Raw genomic sequence first — 20,484 nt, 5'->3', positions numbered from 1 at the left:
CTTGATCACATCTGCAGTGCAGCTAGTGGTCATGAACTCCCTCAGCTTTTGTTTATCTGGCAATGTCATATTATCTCCCTCACTTTTCAAGGATAGTTTTGCTGCATATAGTGTTCTTGGTTGACAGTTTTTTCTTTTAGCATTTTAAACATATCAGCCCACTGCCTAGTGGCCTCTAAAGTTTCTTTTGAAAAGTCAGCTGTAATCTTATTGAAGATCCTTGTATGTGACAAGTTGCTTGTCTCTTGATGCTTTCAATATTCTCTTTGTCTTTAGCTTTTAAAAGTTTGATTTTAATATGTCTTCAGTATAGTGTATAGTATATAGTTTGGGTCTCTTCATATATATCTTACATGGTGTTTATTGAGTTTCTTGGATGTTGATATGCATCTCTTTTATCAAATTTGGGAAGTATTCAGCCATTATTTCTTCAAACATTTTTTTCTCTTTCTCCTTCTGTGATGTTCACAGTCTGTTTGTTAGTCAGCTTCCTGGTGTCCCACAAGTTCTGTAGGTGCTGTTCACATCCATTTAATCATTTTTCTTCTTCCTCCTAAGACTCAATAATTTCTATTGTCCTATATTCAAGTTTGATGATTCTTCTGCCTACACAAATCTGCCTTTGAATCCCTTTTAGAGAATTTTTCAGTTATTGTTCTTTTCAGCTCTAGAATTTCTTTTTGGTTTCTTTCTAGGTTTTCTTTCTCTTTCTTTCCATTTTGTTCATACATGTTTTGACTTTCTCCACATTTTTAGTTCTTAGAGCATCTTTATGACAGTTGTTTTAAAGTCTTTGCCTAGTAGATCTACCATCAAGTCTTTTTTAGGGACATTTCTGTTGACTTAATTTTTTGAGTAGGCCATATTTTTCTATTTCTTTGTATGCCTTGTTATTGAAAACTGGACAGTTGAATCTAATAATGTGGTTAACTCTGGAAATCATTCTCCCCCTTTCCCCAGGGTTTGCTTTTATTTGGTTATTGTTTTTGGTTTTTTAATTATCATAGGCTGTCTCTGTGCCAAGGAGCAGCCTGAGGTGTAAACTCAAGCTCTTCTCAGTTCTTTTCTGAGCCTACAGTTTCCCTGGGCATATGTTGTCACTTTTCCATTTTTTCATTTATATGCAACTGCTTTGAATATTCTAGTCTTTAATGTCAGACCCATGAAGGGGAAACAGCATGGGGACCAGCTCTCAGCTCTTCTTTAAAGCCCCTGAAATAAGTGGGAGATGGGGAGGATACAACAGCCATGACTACCTGCTTCTGTGTATGCACCTCTGTGATCAGAAGGAGCAGTGATCAGAACACAAATTGAGATTTATATTTAAAAACAATGAGTAATTAATTTTAAAGGCACTCCAATAAAAAATATTGAAGTGAGTAGTTACAAAGTTATATCGTTAATGCCAAGTTAAGTATAAATGAGAATGTAAAGCTTGGACTCTTTTTAATGAAATCTTGAACCAAATCTGTACATATGGAAAAAAAATACTACTTGAGTGTATTTTATTAGATCAGATTATTAATATTATTCAAGAGTTTATGGAAATAAGAGTGATCTGATGAATACAAACATTTGATATTAGAGGTTAAACATTTTAAGACATATTAGCCTCAGTTTTTTGTTGGTTTGTTTGTTTTTGTTGGGGTTTGTTTTGGTTTTTTGGTTGTTTAGAGAAGTTGCTGGTTCAACATAGATAATGTTGCAAATGGTAGGGGTTTTTAAAGCTCAGTTTATAATATCAAGCTTCAAAGCATAATTGTTGGGTATCTCAGGAATGCAAGGTTGATTTAATACCTGAAGAGCAATGTACTATGTTGTGTCAATAAAGGAAAGAATAAACAGAAACTATGTGATTATCTCAGTAGACACAACTTGACAAAATTACTCAGCACCCCCTTATGATTGAAACAAACAAAAAAACCATCAGTAAACTAGGAATAGAAGGGAACTTCTTCAGTCTGATAATGACATCTACAAAATATCCAAAGCTAACATACTTAATAGTGAAAGAGTAAATACTTTATCCTACTGAGGAGCAAGGCAAAGATGTCCACTTTCTTTATTTCTATTCAACTTTGTATAACCAGGGCAGTTAGATAAGGGAATGATGTAGCAGCTAGACTGATAGAGGAAAAAGTAAAACTGTTTGTAGATGACATGGTCTTGTCTATAGAAAACCCTAAGGAAACCACAAAAAACTATTAGGACTAATAAAGTTCAGCCAAGTTGCAGGATACAAGATCAATATACATAATTATATCAAAATAGTAGCAATGGGCATTATAAAAATGAAAGTGCAAAATAATTCCAATAACAATAGAGTCAAAAGAAATAAAATTAGAATAAATTCAACAGAAATGTAAAACTTATTCTCTGAAAACTACAAAACATTGAAAAATCTTAATCAAGGCAAATAAATTGAAAGATATTCAATTTTCTTGGAAGATTTAATGTTATAAAAATAACAGCAATCCTCAAATTGACCTGTAGATTCAACAGTGCCTATCAAAATCTCAGCTGGCTTTTTAGCAGAAATTGACTGGCTTATCCTAAAATTCATATGGATATTCAAGGGATGCAGAATAGCCCAACAATTTTGAAAAAGAACAGCAAATTGGAGCACTCACACTTCCCAATTTCAAAACTTACTACCAGGCTGTAGCTATTAAGACAATTTGGTACTGGCATAAGGATAGATTGGGAGATCAGGAAAATAAAGATTGAGAGTCCAGAAATAAGTTGTCACACTTATAGTTAGTTCGTTTTCAACAGGGATGCCAAGACAATTAAGTAGGAAAAAAATAGTTTTCCCACAAATGTTGTTGAGACAACTAAATAGTATGAGCAAGAATGAAGTCCAACCCAGCCTCATGCTATATATAAACATTAACTCAGAATGGACCAAAGACTTAAATATAAAACTGTGAACTCTTAGAAGACATTATAGGCATAAGTATTTGTGGCCTTAAATTAGACATTGATTTCTTAGGTAATGGCATCAAAACCACAGGTGGGGGGGGGTGGTAAATTGGATTTAATCAAAATTTAAGGCTTTGTGCTTCAGACTAATAGCATCAAGAAAGGGGTTAGATAGCCCACAAACTGGGAGAAAATATTTATAAATCACACATATGAAATGGACTGACATTTAGAATATTTAATTTTAAAAAAACTTAAAACTCATTCATAAAAAAACAAGCAACTTTTAAAATGGCAAAGGATATATGAATAGGTATTTCTCCAAGATGATATACAAATGTCCAGTAGTTACAGGAAAGATACTCCATATCACTAATTAGAGAAATGCAAGTCACAAAGCCATAGTGCGATTCCACTTCACACCTACTAGTATAGCTGTAATCAGAAACACAGACAATAACAGATGTTGGTGAGGATTTGGAGAAATTGGACCTGCATACACTGCTGGTGGAAATGTAAAATATTACAGCTGCTTTGGAAATAATCTGGCAGTTTCGCAAAATTTTAAGAATATAGTCACCGTATGACCCAGTAATTCCACTCATGGATATATAGCCAGGAGATTTGAAAATGTGTCCACACAACAAATTGTACATAAATGCTCCTATCCACATTATTCCTAATAGCCAAAAAGTGGACACAACTCATGTCTATCAGCAGATAAGTGCTAAACAAAATGTAGTATATCCATACAATGAAATATTGTTTAGCAGTTAAAAGGAATGAAAAAATGAGATGCATGCTAGAACATTGGGTGAACCTTGAAAGCTTGCCACGTGTTCTCATAAAAACGAATCATCAACTGTGAAGACACAAAGTAGATTAGCCCAGGGTTGGGGATAAATGGGGAATGGCTGCTAATGGGTATGTTGTTCTTTTGAGGGGTGATGAAAATGCTCTAAAATTGATGGTGGTCTTTGTTGTACAGTTCTGAATATACTGAAAAGACATTGAATTGTACACTTTAAATAGGTGAATTATTTAGTGAGTTAATTATAAATCGGTAAATTTTTGGTTTTTTTCAAAGAGTAATAGTTGGAACTTTTTGTTAAGAGTTTAATCACTAACATCAACTGACAACTGCTGTATTTCTTGTTGGAGCAAGTGTTTAAATAGAAACAAGTTGATGATTGGGACCTTGCCACTTTAAAACTTGGTCGTTTCTGACACGGAATTTGCAAAATAAAGACAATTTAAATATTTCCAACATCCATAGTGTCATCCAGTTGAAATATAAAGGTTTCACATAGTCTCAGCTTTCTGATTATTTCCTCAGGTACAATGATATCCTTTCTTGGATTCTTTCCTCTCTGTGTTAGCCAACAGTGGCACTGATGGTATTTTAATGACACTGATGCCCTACAGTGTCAGCAGCACAAGATTCATGTGAACTTTTCAGTATGTTTTCCCTACATGAATTGTAGTAAAATACTTTATAATAACCTTGTTAGGTGCTTATTTCTTGCATTTTAAAATTTGGCTTACAGAAGTTTTTTTTCTATAGTACTATAAACTGTTAACCCTATTTTTAAAGAAGCCAAGATCCTTAATTTTATGGGGTTGTTTCCCCCTAAAATTAATGCAGTTTGGCCAGGGTCTCTGCCTTCAAAAATATCTTCAGAAATTTTTGTTACATGAAACAGTACATTTTTATTGCCTTGAAAAGGTTAAGCCCCAATCACATTGTTTTCCAGTGGCTATGTGTGTGAAGTGATATACATTTGATTTTATTATGGTTGACCCACTAGCTGAAGAATGAGTAAGTGATGACATGCACTTGTTCTTACTAATGTTCATCGTGGCCATCTTTTTATTTCCTATTTGTAATTAGTGATCCATTTCTGAGTTGGACAGTTATTTACCTTACCGTGTTAAATGCAGCATTCCTTAAAACCTCAAACAAGAAGCACAATTTAAAACAAAATCATTAATCAAAAAGTCAGGAAGAACCCAAGATTTACAAACCTATTTATAATAAATATATTATGACATGGGATCTATTCAGAGTTTGCCTAGGAGACCATTTCTGTGTGATGAGAGTAGATGTGCTTGTTTATTTGTACCATGTTTGTTAAGAACCTGTGCACAAGCCAGAAATCAATAACCAGTGCAGAGCTAGGTTTCCTAATCAGAAATGCATTTACCAATATTTGCCAAAGGGTTGTTTACTTGTTATTAGTGTTTTTTGCTAGGGGTGTGTGCTCTCCTGGTAAAATAATTTTTTTGCTCCAGAATATTTTATTAAAAGTTTTATATAAAAAAGACATGTGTCACACTGAATAATGCATTGAAGCATGTGTCTGATTGTATTTTCTATTCTCTACAGATTAACCAGCCATGATGGAAGTTAAGAGAGTAAATACTCATTTTGGGGAGGAATACTTCAAAAAACTGTTCATTTTTAAGTGCAAAGAAAGCTTATAATAAAATAGACTTTAAAAATTACAAATAAAAATCTGTGTATCAAGGAAATTTAAAAAGATAAAATAAGCCCTGAAGGGGCGTAGTTTAACCAGTTCTGCTTAGGAGGCTTGCCAAAAAGTATTTGTTCTTCATGAAAGTGTATCGTATTGCAAAATCAGCCCTAGTGAGCACTTCTCAACCTAGGATTCTTGGGTGACCTTCATACCAAATATTTTATATTCACTGGAAAGAGAATCTATAGCTTTCTAAGATTATCAAAGGAATACATGCCCTCCAAACAGTTAAGAATTATTAAGGAGGTGATTTTGCCCTTGCGTAAATGATCCAAACTATTGTGCGTTTATAGTTTCTGCTCAGTTTTTTAATGGTCATTTAGTCTTACATATAGTAAAATGATACTTGATAAATAGTAGCTACAGAACGAAAGTTATTTTCTCCTTCCAGACTGGTATACTCTTACCTCTCATAGCTTTCAGTTCACCTCTCTCCAGAGACACCCTTCCTAAACTCCCTTGCACTCTTGCTTCAAATTTATCACTAAGGCAAATTACCTACAATCTGTCAAACTTACAATGAGATGCAAAGTCTTGAATAAGAATCTCTCCTAAGAACTAATGAGCATAACCATATGTATTGTATATGTCATTTCACTTTGACATGTTGATTTTGTTGCAAAAAGTTTTATTTGACTAAGTATAGTTGAGTTTTACTTAATTTATGATTTTACGCTCTGTGAAAACCTGCTTTGAAAAATTAAACACTTTGCAACTATGATGTCTTTTGAAGGGATCTCAACTTGGTTTTTATTATTATCCCTTTAGGATACAGATGAGTTTATATTACCAACTGGAGCTAATAAAACCCGGGGCAGATTTGAACTTGCTTTCTTCACCATTGGAGGATGTTGTATGACAGGTTAGTATTTATATGTTTTTTTAAATGTCCTCAATCAAAGGTGTAGTCAAAGGTACTTAAAATCAAAGGTAATTAGAATATTGGTTTCAAGGTTGTTTTTAAAAAATCATTATTTGCATTTTTCTTATTATTAAATAAAAATGAAAAAGAATCAGAATTATAGTTGTTCTTTAATATAAAACTGATTATTTGGATGAATTGTTACTATGATTTGCCAGGGGCTGCATTTGGGGCAATGAATGGTCTACGGCTAGGATTGAAGGAAACCCAGAACATGGCCTGGTCCAAACCAAGAAACGTACAGTAAGTTTCATGTAATCATGTGATGTCATAACGTTTGAATATTAATTTCTGCTTTGTTGGCCTGATGAGCACACTTTTGAGATGACAGATGCTTCGAGTATTGATTTTTGGTCAGTTGTTTTTTTCTGGTATTTTGTTTTTCCCTTATCCAAAATAAAAGCAACTTAAGAGTCAGATTACCAAGTCTACCCTTTTAAAAGGAGTGACTTTTTAGTCAGTGTCCCTCAGTCAGCTGGTGCAGTGTTTGGCAAGAACCTGTGCACAAGCCGGAATGCATAGGTTCTTACCAAACATTGGTAACCCAACCTGACTTCTCAGCTGCACCTCTTCCATTTTACGGACCTATATAACATGCTTTTCAAATTGTTAGAGTACTAGTACATTATTTGGATTGTTCAGCGGTGTGCAAAACCATAGGATATGGTAAGTGAAGAAATAAGAAGCACATAAGAGTAATTGCTAAATTTGCTCTCATTTGACTTGAACATTTCATTGACTTCACTCTCCATTTCTGAAGTGCAGAGATGCCGGAAAATTTAAATGAAATTTCTAGAACTTAGAGGTAGTTCCAAAAGGAACAAGACAGTCTTCTCTTAAGAAATTGAAGTTTGCAGAGAAGAGAAAGTGCAATTAAGGTTAGAAAATGTATATAATGTGTATCTTCACCCTGCTTAAGAAATAAACATGACAGGTTCCTGTTGCTATTCCATAAATAATATGCTTATTTAGTTTTGCATGTTTTTATACCATGTATGAGCAGGATCACACAGTTTGTGTTCTTCCATGACTCATGGTTCTACTTTCGGACCCTGTAAGCTCCATTTTTGTTACATGTTAGTTAGCCAGCAGATGGCAGTAGGTGTGCTAGAATGAGACCTTGGGAAACCTCACAGCCTGCCAAGTTTTTCATAATCCTTTTACTGTGTGGATCATTGCCCTTGCTTTACAAGCCCAGATCCTTGAATATTTTTGTATTTTTATTTATGTATTTTATATATATATATATTTTTGGGGGGGGACCAGAAGTAATGGAAGTATTTAATGGAGATACTGGGGATTGAATCCAAGACCTCATACATGCTAGGCATGCACTCTACCACTGAGCTATACCGTCCCCCTGTATTTATATTCTTAATATTTGTCCTTTACTCCAATTTTTTTTTTACTTTTTATACTACAGATCATTTTGAATATATGCTAAAGTAGACAAAATAGTACAGTGAACACCTATGAAGCATTATCCAAACTCAACAGCCATCAAGCAGCACCAGGACCAGTTGTGTCCCATCTCCTTCTTCACTCCCACATTGTTTTGAAACAAACCCCCAGCATATTGTTAAATACCGATTTGAAAGTGGAAGGTCTCTTAGAAGAGATAACCTTTGTTTGTTGAAACCATCATAGTTATTAATTTTTTTGGAGAGAGTTGAATTGGTTTGCATTTTTGAAGTTAGGTTTTTTAAATATTATATACCATTTTAATGTAATCAGTCTGATCTTTCAGATAGAGAGACAGCATTTAAAAAAAAAAAATGGAAAGATAATAGGATTTCAGGCCAGACAGATCTGTGTAGTTTCAAAGCCTAGTTTCATTACTTACTGTTCTGGGATCTTAGGTAAGTTTCTCTGCATTCTGCCTTCAAGGGTTATTGAGAGGTGATTAGAGTAGTTAAGGGCCCAGATAAATGGAGGTTTGTTGCCCAGTCATATTCCAAAGAATCTTGCCAGTTTGCAGTGTCACCAGCAATATAAAGAAAATTAATAGTTTTAAAACCTTGTTACAAATGAGGGGAAAAGTGCTGAACTTAATTTATTGGAATATGTAACAAATAATGTGTAATCATTACTAATTTATGAATAATCCTTTAGAAGTAATACAGATTTTTGTTATTGAGCATTAAAGTGAGTGTTTTAATTAAATTAAATGAATTCTTTTACTATATGTTTTTGTAATTCCCTAATTTCCAGCAGTAGTCAGCTGTCGGGACAGAACCATTCCTGTGATGGTGTTACACTGCTGGGAGAGAAATGTTCTGTCTTCTTCTCCAGCTGCCTCTGTCGCTGTTCTGGTGACATCTGGCACTGGTGCAAGGCAGAGCTGTGCTTCCTTGAGAGTGTGCTAAGCATTCACTTTGGCTGCTTAGTTCTAGTCTGGGAGCAGACACAGAATATGCTTTCTTCATGTATTTTAGTGAGATGACTTTTTCCTTCTCTTTGAGTATTTCTCTTTAATTTTGCTTTATATTCCATAATATTTTACATTTTGATTCTACTTAATATTCTAAGGATGCCCCCCACCTCCGGCCAGGAAACTTAATTGTAAGCTAGTTTATCTGTTGTGATGTCATCTTTTTAACATAGATCAGTTCCTGTAATCTTCTTTATAAAATACATTCCACAATGTCATTCAAACCTTTTATATATTTAGTTTTAGAATTTTCTTTACTCATTGCCCAAAGATGTTGGAGTTTTTAACCTAACCTTCATTTATATTTATATAAAGTAAAAGCTATCCTTACTGAATTCTGAGGAGGTGTTAAGTTTTAAAATTAAGAAAACTTTGGGTACCTTGTTTATACATTTAAAATCACTGTAATCAACGGTTTTTCTAAATACTAGAGAAATAATGATTCTAAATACAGTTTCTTTTTCTTTCTTCCCTGCTAGGATCTTGAATATGGTGACGAGGCAAGGGGCACTTTGGGCTAATACTCTAGGTTCTCTGGGTAAGTAGATATCTCACTTGATAATAAATCATTAAGGCAAAGAAAGAAGGTACACAAGTCATGAACAATTGGATCAACGAAAATTCTGGTCCCAGGAGGTTAAAAATTATCTTCACGTCCACTCTGGGGTGTGTGGTGTAGGTACTACTTAGGAGAAGACCATAAACTATACAGCAAAATAATCCTGGGCACTAGAACCATTTCGAATACCATTTCTGAATGTTTTAAACACTCTGTTCTATCCTGTCCAAGCAAGACACCAAATAAAATTATATTTTAACTAAATGAAACCCAGATAATTTAGGTCCAAGAAAGATGGTTTTGTGTGTTAGGAAAGGTTCAAGGTCCTGTAGTAAGATGTGATAGATTAATCCAGCCCTCCCAGTATGTTTTCCTAATGACCCATTCATCATTCTTAATTAGATTTCCCAGACTTAATTGCCACAGTTGCGGTAGGGCCTTTGTAGATACTGAAAACATTTGCAGTTTAAAGCAAGGGATAACACAGTCCTTAGTCAGGACCGCTTACTTTGATACTGTATTTTCTATGAGTCATTGACTCTTCTGATTACTTCTGACCCTGCTTGTGGCACGTATGCCCTAATCCAAAGTTTTCTTTATTTGAAAGTCTGAAAATCTTAACTGTGACAAACTAAGTAAGGGAAGATGTAGGCATCTCATTGAAAAGCTAGGAAGAACCTCTGTATGACAGAGTAAGGTCTTAGCCTTGACATGGGCTGTGGAAGCAGTGCATGTTCACACTGTGAAGTCAGATTCACCTTTGGGATCCTAATAAATGGCTGCTTTCATATGCTGCCCGTGACCCCAGTGCCCCCGCCACCATACACAGTAACCTCCTTGGTGTCTGTGTCATTGTTTACTTTCCTAAAGTAATCAGTCTTCCTGGTCTGCCCAGGACTTTCTCAGTTTTAGCACCTCAAGACCATGCTCCAGAAAACCCTCAGTTCTGGGCAAATTGGGTGGCTAGTCACCTGGTATGTTTCCATTGTACTATGACCAGTCACAGTGTTCTGCTCAAGTTCAGTTTCAGTTAAATAAATTGAAACAGAAAGAATAGCTTTTATAGAAGTACAAAAACATAACAACAGAGGAGTTGTAAGGCTGAGTTTAGTGTAATTTTGAGGGGTCAGATGTTATAATTTTGAGAAAGGGTAAGGAAAAGGGTTAATGCATTCATGGCTAATGGGTATCTTTACAGGCATCAAAGAATGGTGGTTGGTTGGGGGCAGGGGGAGGTCTTGTTAAAATTAAATAGTACCTTTCAGCAAGTGTGAAGTTAGAGAGAGATCCCGGCTGGACAAGGACGTCAGATCTAATTGTCCTCCCAGCCCTTTGACCCTCCCCCAAATTTCCTCAATAAAATTATTTGACACTCCTCCCCCCCAAAAAAAAAACTAAATAGTGCTAGTGTTAGGATTTTTACATATGCAAGAACCAAATCTCACTTTTCTTGAATTATATATTCAAGAATGTATATTAAATGTGAGTTATATTTAGTTATAGGTTTCTTAGAATAGAAATACATATGGGTTTTTTTTTTGTTTCTAAATCCAAAAAGTACAGTTGTTATGGATAAAATGGAAGTGAAAATAAAGATATTCCTCCTGGGACTTCCCAGTGGTACTTTCCATAAATAGCTAGTATAAATTTCTTCTGAATCTTTCCAAACATTTTCATACACACACGTGCCTGATTTATGTTAGTGAATAGAGGACCTCCTGCTTTTTGTTTTAAGTCAGTAGATAGTATTCCATTATATGGAAAGTCTCCTGGATCGTTCCCCTCTTGAAGCTCATTTTATTTGTTGCTAGGCTTGTGTTACTACAAAAAGTGTTCCAGGGATCATTGTTTATATGTCTTTGAATACTTGCAGAGTGATGTCTGTAGAATACATTTATCTAAATATAATCGCCATTCTGACTTTCAGTTCACTTTTTTAATGCTGTTCGGTTCCATTTCCCCTGTAGCTTTGCTCTATAGTGCATTTGGTGTCATCATTGAGAAAACACGAGGTGCAGAAGATGACCTCAACACAGTAGCAGCTGGAACCATGACAGGCATGTTGTATAAATGTACAGGTAGGTACTGTTGAATGGTGGAGCTGTCTCTTAATACAGTTGAAGTATGCTTTTTATCCATAGTTTCAGAAGGAAACTTTATACATTTTTTTTTTTACAGTGTAATCTAATGTTCTCTGACATCTTGTGGTTTGGGGGTTTATTTTTTTATTTTGTTTTTTAATTTTTGTAAAATACACGTAAGAAAATTGACCATCCAAACCATTTTCCAAGTGTACAGTTCAGTAATGTTAAGTATATTTACATTGTTGTGCAGCTCATCTCCAGAACTTTTCTTCATCTTGCAAAACTGAAATTCTTTACCCATTTAAAAACGACAGGTCCACATTTCCCCCTTCTGTATAGCCCCTGGCAGCCACCATTCTGCTTTCTATTTCTGTGAATTGACTAGATACTTCATATAAGTGAAATCTTGCAGGATTTTTCTTGTTGTGCCTGGCTTATTTCATTTAGCATAATGTCCTCAAGGTTAATCCATGTTGTAGTATGTGTCAGAATTTCCTTCCGTAATTTAAAGCTGAATAATACTCCATTGTACACATATACCACATTTTGTTCATCCATTCATCTGTCAACAGACACTTGGGTTGCTTCCACTTTTGGGAGCTGGACATAATGCTGTTATGAACATGGATGAACTAAATACCATTCCACTTTAAAAAAAAAAAAAAAAAGAATCAAAACCCTCAGAGTTGAATCAGAGTTACCTGGGTGAAGATCAAATATCAGAATCTCTTCTAAGTGGAAAAGAAATTAACATTCACTGAGTTATGATTATACAGTCAGCAATAAGCACTTCATATAACTTCTTTCACTTAAAACTCTGTGAATTGATAATCTTCACACCTGATTTTATAGATGAACACAGTATTAAGATGACCTTTTTCAAAAGGTCGTATAACTGGTGATAGTCCCAAATTTTTCATCATATTTCTGTTTTAAATTGCCTAAATTACATACATTCTATACTCAGGCCTCTGTACTATTGTTTATTATGTTTCAGATGTTTGATTGAGTCATTTTGTTTTTATATAATTCCTCTATCACAAATATCAGGTAGCATTTTTGTTTCATTTTACTAGAAAGAAATAAGAGAGAAGTCTCAACGAGATTATAAAATCCAAAGTTTCCTGACATATCTGAACTTAAGAGGCTTTCTTTATACTGAAAATGGATCACATGTGGAATTCTATCCGTAAGAGCTCACAGTACTTTTTGCAACATGTGCGTGTGTTTTACACACATAACCAGAGCTCCCAGGTAAAGACAGTAAATACCTTTTATGTCCATGAAAATATGACCTTGGCAAAAAAAAAAAAAGTTTGTTATAAACCTAAAAATACTTTCACATTGAAAATCTTTAGGTCAAAGGAATTTAAAACCTTAATTGGCACCACAAGGGTGGCACTCAGCAAGTTTAGTTGACCCAAACCGTGTTTACGAAAGATCAAGTGAAAATTTGAAAAACAAGAGATTTACACAAAAAACTGGAATTTCAGCTTCTTTTGAACAAATGGAAGGCACTAAGGTTACATTATGCGTGGTAGCAAGTGGCCAAAGCTGAGTTGGGGGAGCTGCTCCCCTGCCCCCATGGATGGGTGCTGACGCTCCAGCTTGGTCCCTACCAATCCGTTTTCTTACTCAAGATGAGCCATTTCGCATTTCCTATGTTAAAGGTAGTCCTGAATGTAAGAGTGTATTGAATTACCATCTAATTTAAGACATATTACATACATTTTAAAGATAGAAAGGGAAAGGCTGAATACTTGATAGTGTCAAAAGAATTGGGAGCCTAGCTTTCTGAATCAAGTACTTCCTGGCAGTAATAACATTTGTAACATAGCCTGGGACACCTCCAACATAAATCATGGAAGAATAGGCTCTTGGCTCAGAAGAGAAAAAGCAAAAAAGAATATCCATTAATTCTATGTCAGGTGACAAGTAGATTTCAGCTTCCATTTCAGTGGTGGAACATAGAAGAGGTCAGTTATCTGCTGACCCAGAATTCCGACATGGGTTCATAGTTCCTGGCTGAACAGTTTAACTCAGCACATCAGAATTGCTCTGACAAAGGCAAATCAGTGTCTTTTATTGATTTCTGGTTTAGACTATACTTAAGACAGAGCCAGAATTATGAATTTTGTGTGGCAGGAATACATATATAAAGCTTCCAGATACAAGGATTTGGAAAAGAATTTAGGCATTCTTTTTGTCTGGAGTCGGCATAAACCGTTAGGAAAAGAAGTTTACATTCAGGGAAGGGTTAATTCCTGCTGACATAAAATCTTTCCAATCTCCAACATACTCTTCTAAAATAGGAATTTTTTTTTTAAGGAAGGAGTTTAGAATGAAAGTGGTATGACTCAATTTAGGTATAGGAGCTACTTTTGTAGAAAGAAAATTAGGAGGAAAAATACATGAGAAAGTGGGTTAATTGTCAGACCAGAAAGAGACTACAGGAATAATTGTGATGATATGATTTTAGTTCAGATCTAATGCTTTATTTAATGAACTGTGTAGATATTTTTCAGAGGGTGTGAAATGTCGTTATAGGTTTCCTGTGGCATGTGAAAATCTGTTTAATAATGACCAGTATTCTGTCAGAATGAGAATAGCTGTGTTTTTGCTGTCATTCGTAAGCTTACATCACTTATCTTCAAGAAACAAGACCTCCAAAACCAAAAGATATGGGTGCCTCTTACCCCCTTGTGAAAAATTCCTAAGCTGTTAACCCTGTGCCTTCCATAAGAAAGTCACCTTATAAAAGCAAACTAAACTACTATATATAAAATAGATAAACAACAAGGTCCTACTGTATAGTATAAGGAACTATATTCAAATATCTTGTATAGCCTATAATGAAAAAGAATATGAAAAGGAGTTTATGTATATATCTGAATCTCTATGCTATACACCAGAAATGAATATATTATAAACTATCCTTATTGTTAAAAGGCGCTGCTTATCAATGAATGCCAGGCCTTTAAGATTAAGCTTCATATGCTGCAAACAGCCCCCTGATGACTTTTTTATTACTGGCATCAACATTCTTTCAGTAAATAAAAATTCATTTAACATATATAAGAGGCAAAGAGCTGATGGCCATAATATTTAAAACATTTCAACCAACCACTCAAACTAATAACTCAATAAAAAAATGGAGTAAAGATATGACATAGCCCTTCAGGAGAAAATACACATGACCCCCCAGATAATAGAAGTTGCTCGCAAGCAACGAGGAAAAAGCAAAATAAACATTTTTAATTCGTAGGTCCTTTGCTCAAGGCATCTAATTTTCAGTAATTTATCCTGCAGCACCCTAAGCCATGCATACAAAGCTGTATGTACCAAGAAGTTTAAGGCACCCTTCAAGGAGAAGGTGGTATTTGAACAGAGATGGACAGGTGAGGGAGCATGTGAGGTGGATGTCTGCAGGGAGGGATTTAGGTCCGGTAACAACAAGAACAAAGGCCCTGAAGTGGGAGTTAAAAGGCAGTGGGAGAATAGGAGGATCTGCAGTCATAAAAGTGGCAAGGGACCAAATTCTACAGACGATAGAGCTTCATAGCCACTGTGAAGATTTGGCTTAACTGGACTTTGATTAATTCTTACCATCTAAATACTAATATTTCCATTTATTTATAAGCCTTAAATTGTTTATTGCAACTTCTGGAGAGTTAAACTTCCAGCCTTCTCCTGAGTATAGAGTCTATATCAGGAGATGTTAAGTCAGGGTTTCTAAATTCTCTGAAATTTTCATAAGGTTCTCAAAGGGGTTTGGGACACTCTACCACCTGCAGATAAACAACCACCAAGAAACTATGAATCTGGCAAAAAATAGTCCTAAAAGGACACAGTAATGTGGAGGTCAAAAACAACTGGGATTTAGTGAGTTAAGTCTTGCATGGAAGCGCTGGGATTGCAGGGACGCAGTGCTTGGCGCTGGTGGATGGCACAGTGATGAGGAAAGCTAGCTGCTGTGCAGTGCAAAGTCTCACTTCCTGCCTCCACCCTATTGCAAAGTTCAGAAAAAAGCCAAGAAGCAGGAAACAGCCTTCTAGTGACCTGATCACCTTTGATTTCTACCTTTCTCTCACCATCCACTCATTCCATCATTTGTGACGTTTACCGCCTGTCACCTGAGTTGAGGCTCTTACCACAAGCCCTAAACTTCTCTAAGTGTTTTTCATTGATCATTTTGACATTAGGCTTCTGTCTCCAGTTTCTAACCTACTTACTATTTCTAGCTTAATCTTCCTCAAGGGTGGTCCTAATGCTGATACTCCCTATGCAGGAGCCTTTGATGATGACCCACTACCTTTCAACCTAAATTCGAACTTCTCACCCTAGTCTTCCATGTTCTAATCTTAACCTGTCTTTCCAGCCTTTTGTGTCAGCTTCCTTATGCACGTCAGATGACCAAACAGATGAATTTAAAACGCAGTCCATCCTTAAGGCCCAGCTCAACTGTTAACTGCCCCTTGAAAGAAATTTCCCTGTCTCCTTTCTCTCTCCTGGAGGCAGTTTGGTATGGCGGGAAATACAGTGGGCTTTGGAGTGAGACTGGAGTTGATTAGCACTGGATCCCTGAATAGATATGTAAACAAGAGAGTGACTTGTCTGAATTTCAATTTGTCTATAAAACAAGAGTGACTCTGTGAATTACCTTGGGCATTATGACCATTTTAACAATATTGATTCTTCCAATCCAGGAGCATGGGATATCCCTTCCATTTTTTTAAGTCTTCTTTAATTTCCTTAATCGATGTCTTACAGTTCTCCGTGTGTAAGTCTTTCACGTCCTTGGTTAGATTTATTCCTAGGTGTTTTATTACTTTGGGTGCTATTTTAAAGGGGATCGTTTCTTTACTTTAAAACAAGAGTGACTCTTCCCTTCATAGACTCGTAAGTGAGATGACCTAGACAAAACAACCTACATGAACCTTCTGCCATAGCACATTTTGTATAGTTCTTACAAGACTTGACATAGTTTTCCTAGTAGGAAGTCAATAGACAAATACCTAGAATTGAAACATCAAGAATAGCAAGATAATCATGTTATTTAGAAACATGTAGGTAAAAAGCAAAGAATTAAAGTAGTTGCCTTTGGGAACTGGAATTAGGGTAAGGATGATGAGAACACCAGACTGTTGTGCGACACTAAGATCTTTTGGTACTGGCTTGACTTTTTAAATTACTTATGTGGATAATGATAAAAATAAAAATTAAAGAAAAGTGAGCAAACATGTATCGACATAATAAATTAGGCATTAGATAGGAAAAAGGAGTAGAGAATTAGTTTTATCGGTACAGGGTTTCAGTTTTGCAGGGAAGTTCTCTGGAGGTGGATGATGGTAGCACATTGCCAGTGTACTTAAGGCTACTGAGCTGCACACTTAATAATGGTAAATTTTATGTTCTATGTATTTTACCACGATTTAAAAAAATAATTTTAACAAAAGTTTTTAAAATTAAATAGTGCAAAAATTTGAAAGGAATTTATAACCATCTCAGTGTGTAGGTAAGGCAAGGGCCACACACTCTTGCTGGCCAGATGCCTGTCCGTTCACTGTTTGCAGGCTTAGAATGTGTTCTACATTTTAAAATATTTAACATTTAAAATTGTTATAGTAAGTATCGATATAGCCTTGTGCCCTCAAAGCCTAAAATATTTACTTTCTGGGTGTTTGAGGAGAAATGTGCTGATCGCCTGTTAGCTCACTGGGCTAGCTCTGCCACTCACCAGCTCTGTACCTTACAAACCAGGCACTTCAACATTCTGGGCTGGGCCCCATTCTCCCATGTTTAGAAGAGGTGATGTTTGCCCTTTCTGGAAGAATTGTGTAAGGATGCAAAAGGTCGGGATAAAACTGACACACAAGGCTCATGTTTGTTGTGCTTTGTAGAGGTTAACCATTGGCCTTACTTGGTTACTCAGTGTTCAAAGCAAGTATATTTGCTGATCAGCTTCCTGATGAGCAAAAGTCATTTTATTAAAGAAGGCTTAAAGCTGAGGCCCTCAAACTTTTAACAGATCAACCAGTTGGAAAACCATGAAATTAATGGAAAGAATTTAAACTGAAACATGTAATTAAAAGGCAACCCTTGAGTCAGGATTACTGTGCTTATTAGTAAATCAAACACTGCATGTGTTCGGTGTTTTCTTGCTGGAAACAGCTTTTTTCTACCCTTCAAAGAAGTATCTTAATTGTATTTTTTTTCTTTTTTTTTTTTTCTTTTTTTTTGCAGCGGGGAGGTAATTAGGTTTATTTATTTATTTGATTTTTCAGTGGAGGTACTGGGGATTGAACCCAGGACCTCAGGCATGCTAGGCATGCGCTTTACCACTTGAGCTATACCCTCCCCCCAAGAAGTATCTTAATTGATTTGAACTATTTGTTTCATTTTGGTCAGAAAGTAGAAAGCTTCTAGGGAATAAATTGTTCTTAAGGGGCACTTAGTACACTGCTGATGTCCAGAGATCTTACATCCTTACAGTTCCCAGTTTCATTGTTACTCCTGGTGCCTGTGTCCACGGAGGCTTGTTACTTGATAGATGAGAAGTAGTGGAAAAGCCCTTCTAAGAGGGCCACATAGAAATCATGTTCTTAGAACACTCAAAGCAAAGGGCCAACTGAAAGGGACACTTTGCAGCAGGTAGACTGCAGACTCCTGTGGATCTGTAGTCAACTAAAGGTCCTGGGAAGTTGGTCTGAAGTTGAATGTTTGATAAAATTACTGTGCCTTCAATTACCTGCCCTCTATCCTTTTTCTAATAGCAGTGGGGCCACCTTAGCTTTTGCTTTGTTTTGTGTTGATTCAGAAGAGAGTATTATATCTTTGTAACCTGCTTAAAGAACCCTCATTACCCTCAAAGTTTAGATCTAATAACAGCCATAGGTGTGGATAACTTAGCGTTTATTCTCCTGGGCTTCATAGTGTATTTTTTCCATTTTAGGAATTTGGTCTAATTATAGTTCACTTTCAGCCCCTATAACTTTCATTTGGCTAACTGTTCAAAGACACAAAGTATATCTTTATTAAACTGAGCCGATTGTTTTTAGTTAGCAGGTTGAGTACACATTACTTTTATAATTTTTCAACCATATTAAATACAGTTGCAAATTCAGCTGTCATGCTTAATGTAAGTATGGCAAGATATAAAGAGATGATGTGGGCTTCAAGGAGCTATCTCCCATTTACTTTACTTTTGTTTCTGATCCCCCTCCTGCATATTTGACAGCTGTTTATATATGATGCCTGCAGTTTCTATTTGGGTCTGTTTGAGAGAGATAATTAGGGGCACTTCATAGTGGAAGCTTAAGTGGGTCAGCTATCTTAAGTCTTCAGGCCAGAGAGGCTCCTAGAGGGAGTGGCCCTGTAATCTATCAGCTGAAGCCATCTGGCAGGACGTTCACTGCAGAAATATTTGGGTTTAAGTGTTCTAACTCAGCAGCAGCGTCACTGAATTTCACAGAATTTACTGGCTCATAGCTAAGGGGCCTCTAATAAGGTATTAACACTGGACCTTTGCCTTCTTAACACGTGACTTGGAACAGATACACCATAGGTACACTATAGGCCACCTTAAGCCTATGATCATGACCTCTACTTGTTTGTGAAACTGTAAGAGAACATCAAGTATTTCTTAAAAGCGTCTTTGGGTACCCCCATTCCTCTTACTGGACTTGGGGGCTATTTTCAGATAATTGATTGAAACATTTGTTTTTGCACTTCAAATGAAATTATGTTGCTTATCTTTTTCCACGTGAAAAATTGCTTTTTGTTGTTAAGCAAAAATAGTTAAAAGTAATCCTTGAATGTTTTTCAGCTAGTATGATGGTAAGTGCCTCATGGCTTATTAGTTGAAGGTTGTCTGACACATCAGGGGAAGAACAGGGGAGCTGATGGAGCACCAGCTCAAAGCCTGATTGTAGCCACCTTATCACCACTTTGCCTTGAGTCTTCAAAGTTAATATTTAGAGGAAGAGGACCTGTGCAGAGTCCAAAGGCTGTTAGTACTGTTTCCAAAGAGGGTGTCACCTTGTTGATGTTACAGCCTTAAATCGATTGGCAGTACCAGGAAAGTTCTAAATTATGTGACTAGCAGGAAATTATTGATCTGGTTGGGACTTCAATAATAAGCATAAGATCTTGTCCAAAAGTGTTGTAGGATCAAGTCAGATTGAGAAAAATCACAAAATCTTACTGACGATCTTAGGTACAAATTGTGAGATTAAAAGTGAAAGCAAAAAGCTTGTGAATGTGAAGTTTATGTGTTAAACAGTTCATTTAGGGAATCTTTCTCTCCTGAACTTCTTGGAGAAGTTTGGTTTCTTTTATTACTTTTAAAACTTGGTTTCTTTTATTACTTTTAAAACTTTGATTCTACTGATTGGGATGGGATCTTCATAACATCAACATGAATGGTATGGGTCAGTTTTATGATACCCTTATTTAACCTTTGATGCTAGGACAGTATGCAATACAAAACTATTATTTTCTTTCCTTCCTTTCCTCTCCCAGGTGGTCTTCGAGGGGTAGCACGAGGCGGTCTAGCAGGACTGACACTCACGAGCCTCTATGCACTGTATAACAACTGGGAGCACATGAAAGGCTCCTTGCTCCAACAGTCACTCTGAAGATTTCGCTAGCTTGTGAATGGAGGACACTTTAGTAGTCATCCAAATCAATTAATAAGTCAGTCTGGAGTCATTTACTCTTCTGCCTACAGTTAGTTTGAGAAATTGGAGATTCCATTTTGCTGTGATGAAGATCATGGACGGTTGACCAGGACTGGCACTCCTTCCAGCCATTAATGAGCTGAAGCCAAAACCCTTCGGTGGCTGAGTAATGTGGTTCTCTTCTCCTTTGAAGAAGATTCTTGCACCTCCTACCCCCTGAACTGGAAAACCACTTACTCCCAAAATTCAGGTCACGCTTGTCAATACTGTTATCACCGTGTTTGTTCACTTAATGATCCAGGACTGTAATATTGCCCTGTATTCTGAATAAAGGGTGAAAATAGAACCAAA

General features: G+C 36.1%; 1 protein-coding gene and 1 non-coding gene across 2 annotated transcripts in view; both read left to right on the top strand.

Moving 5' to 3' along the window:
• Positions 1–20,484, top strand: part of LOC105093431 (mitochondrial import inner membrane translocase subunit Tim23) — a 27,882-nt gene extending 7,398 nt beyond the window's left edge. Inside the window, exons 3-7 of the mRNA XM_010985308.3 lie at positions 6,228–6,321; positions 6,540–6,624; positions 9,292–9,350; positions 11,339–11,449; positions 19,976–20,484. Coding sequence (XP_010983610.1) covers positions 6,228–6,321; positions 6,540–6,624; positions 9,292–9,350; positions 11,339–11,449; positions 19,976–20,091 — 465 coding nt within the window. The 3' untranslated portion in view covers positions 20,092–20,484. The remainder of the gene's footprint in view (positions 1–6,227; positions 6,322–6,539; positions 6,625–9,291; positions 9,351–11,338; positions 11,450–19,975) is intronic.
• LOC116156109 (small nucleolar RNA SNORA74) lies at positions 8,588–8,790 on the top strand. Its single transcript, XR_004139973.1, has one exon. It is a non-coding gene; the product is annotated as a small nucleolar RNA SNORA74 (small nucleolar RNA).

This window comes from Camelus dromedarius, chromosome 8, assembly GCF_036321535.1.
Source record: "Camelus dromedarius isolate mCamDro1 chromosome 8, mCamDro1.pat, whole genome shotgun sequence".
Lineage (NCBI taxonomy): Eukaryota > Metazoa > Chordata > Mammalia > Artiodactyla > Camelidae > Camelus > Camelus dromedarius.
Note: the sequence above shows the minus strand (reverse complement) of the source record. Positions and strands in the feature narration are given on the sequence as shown.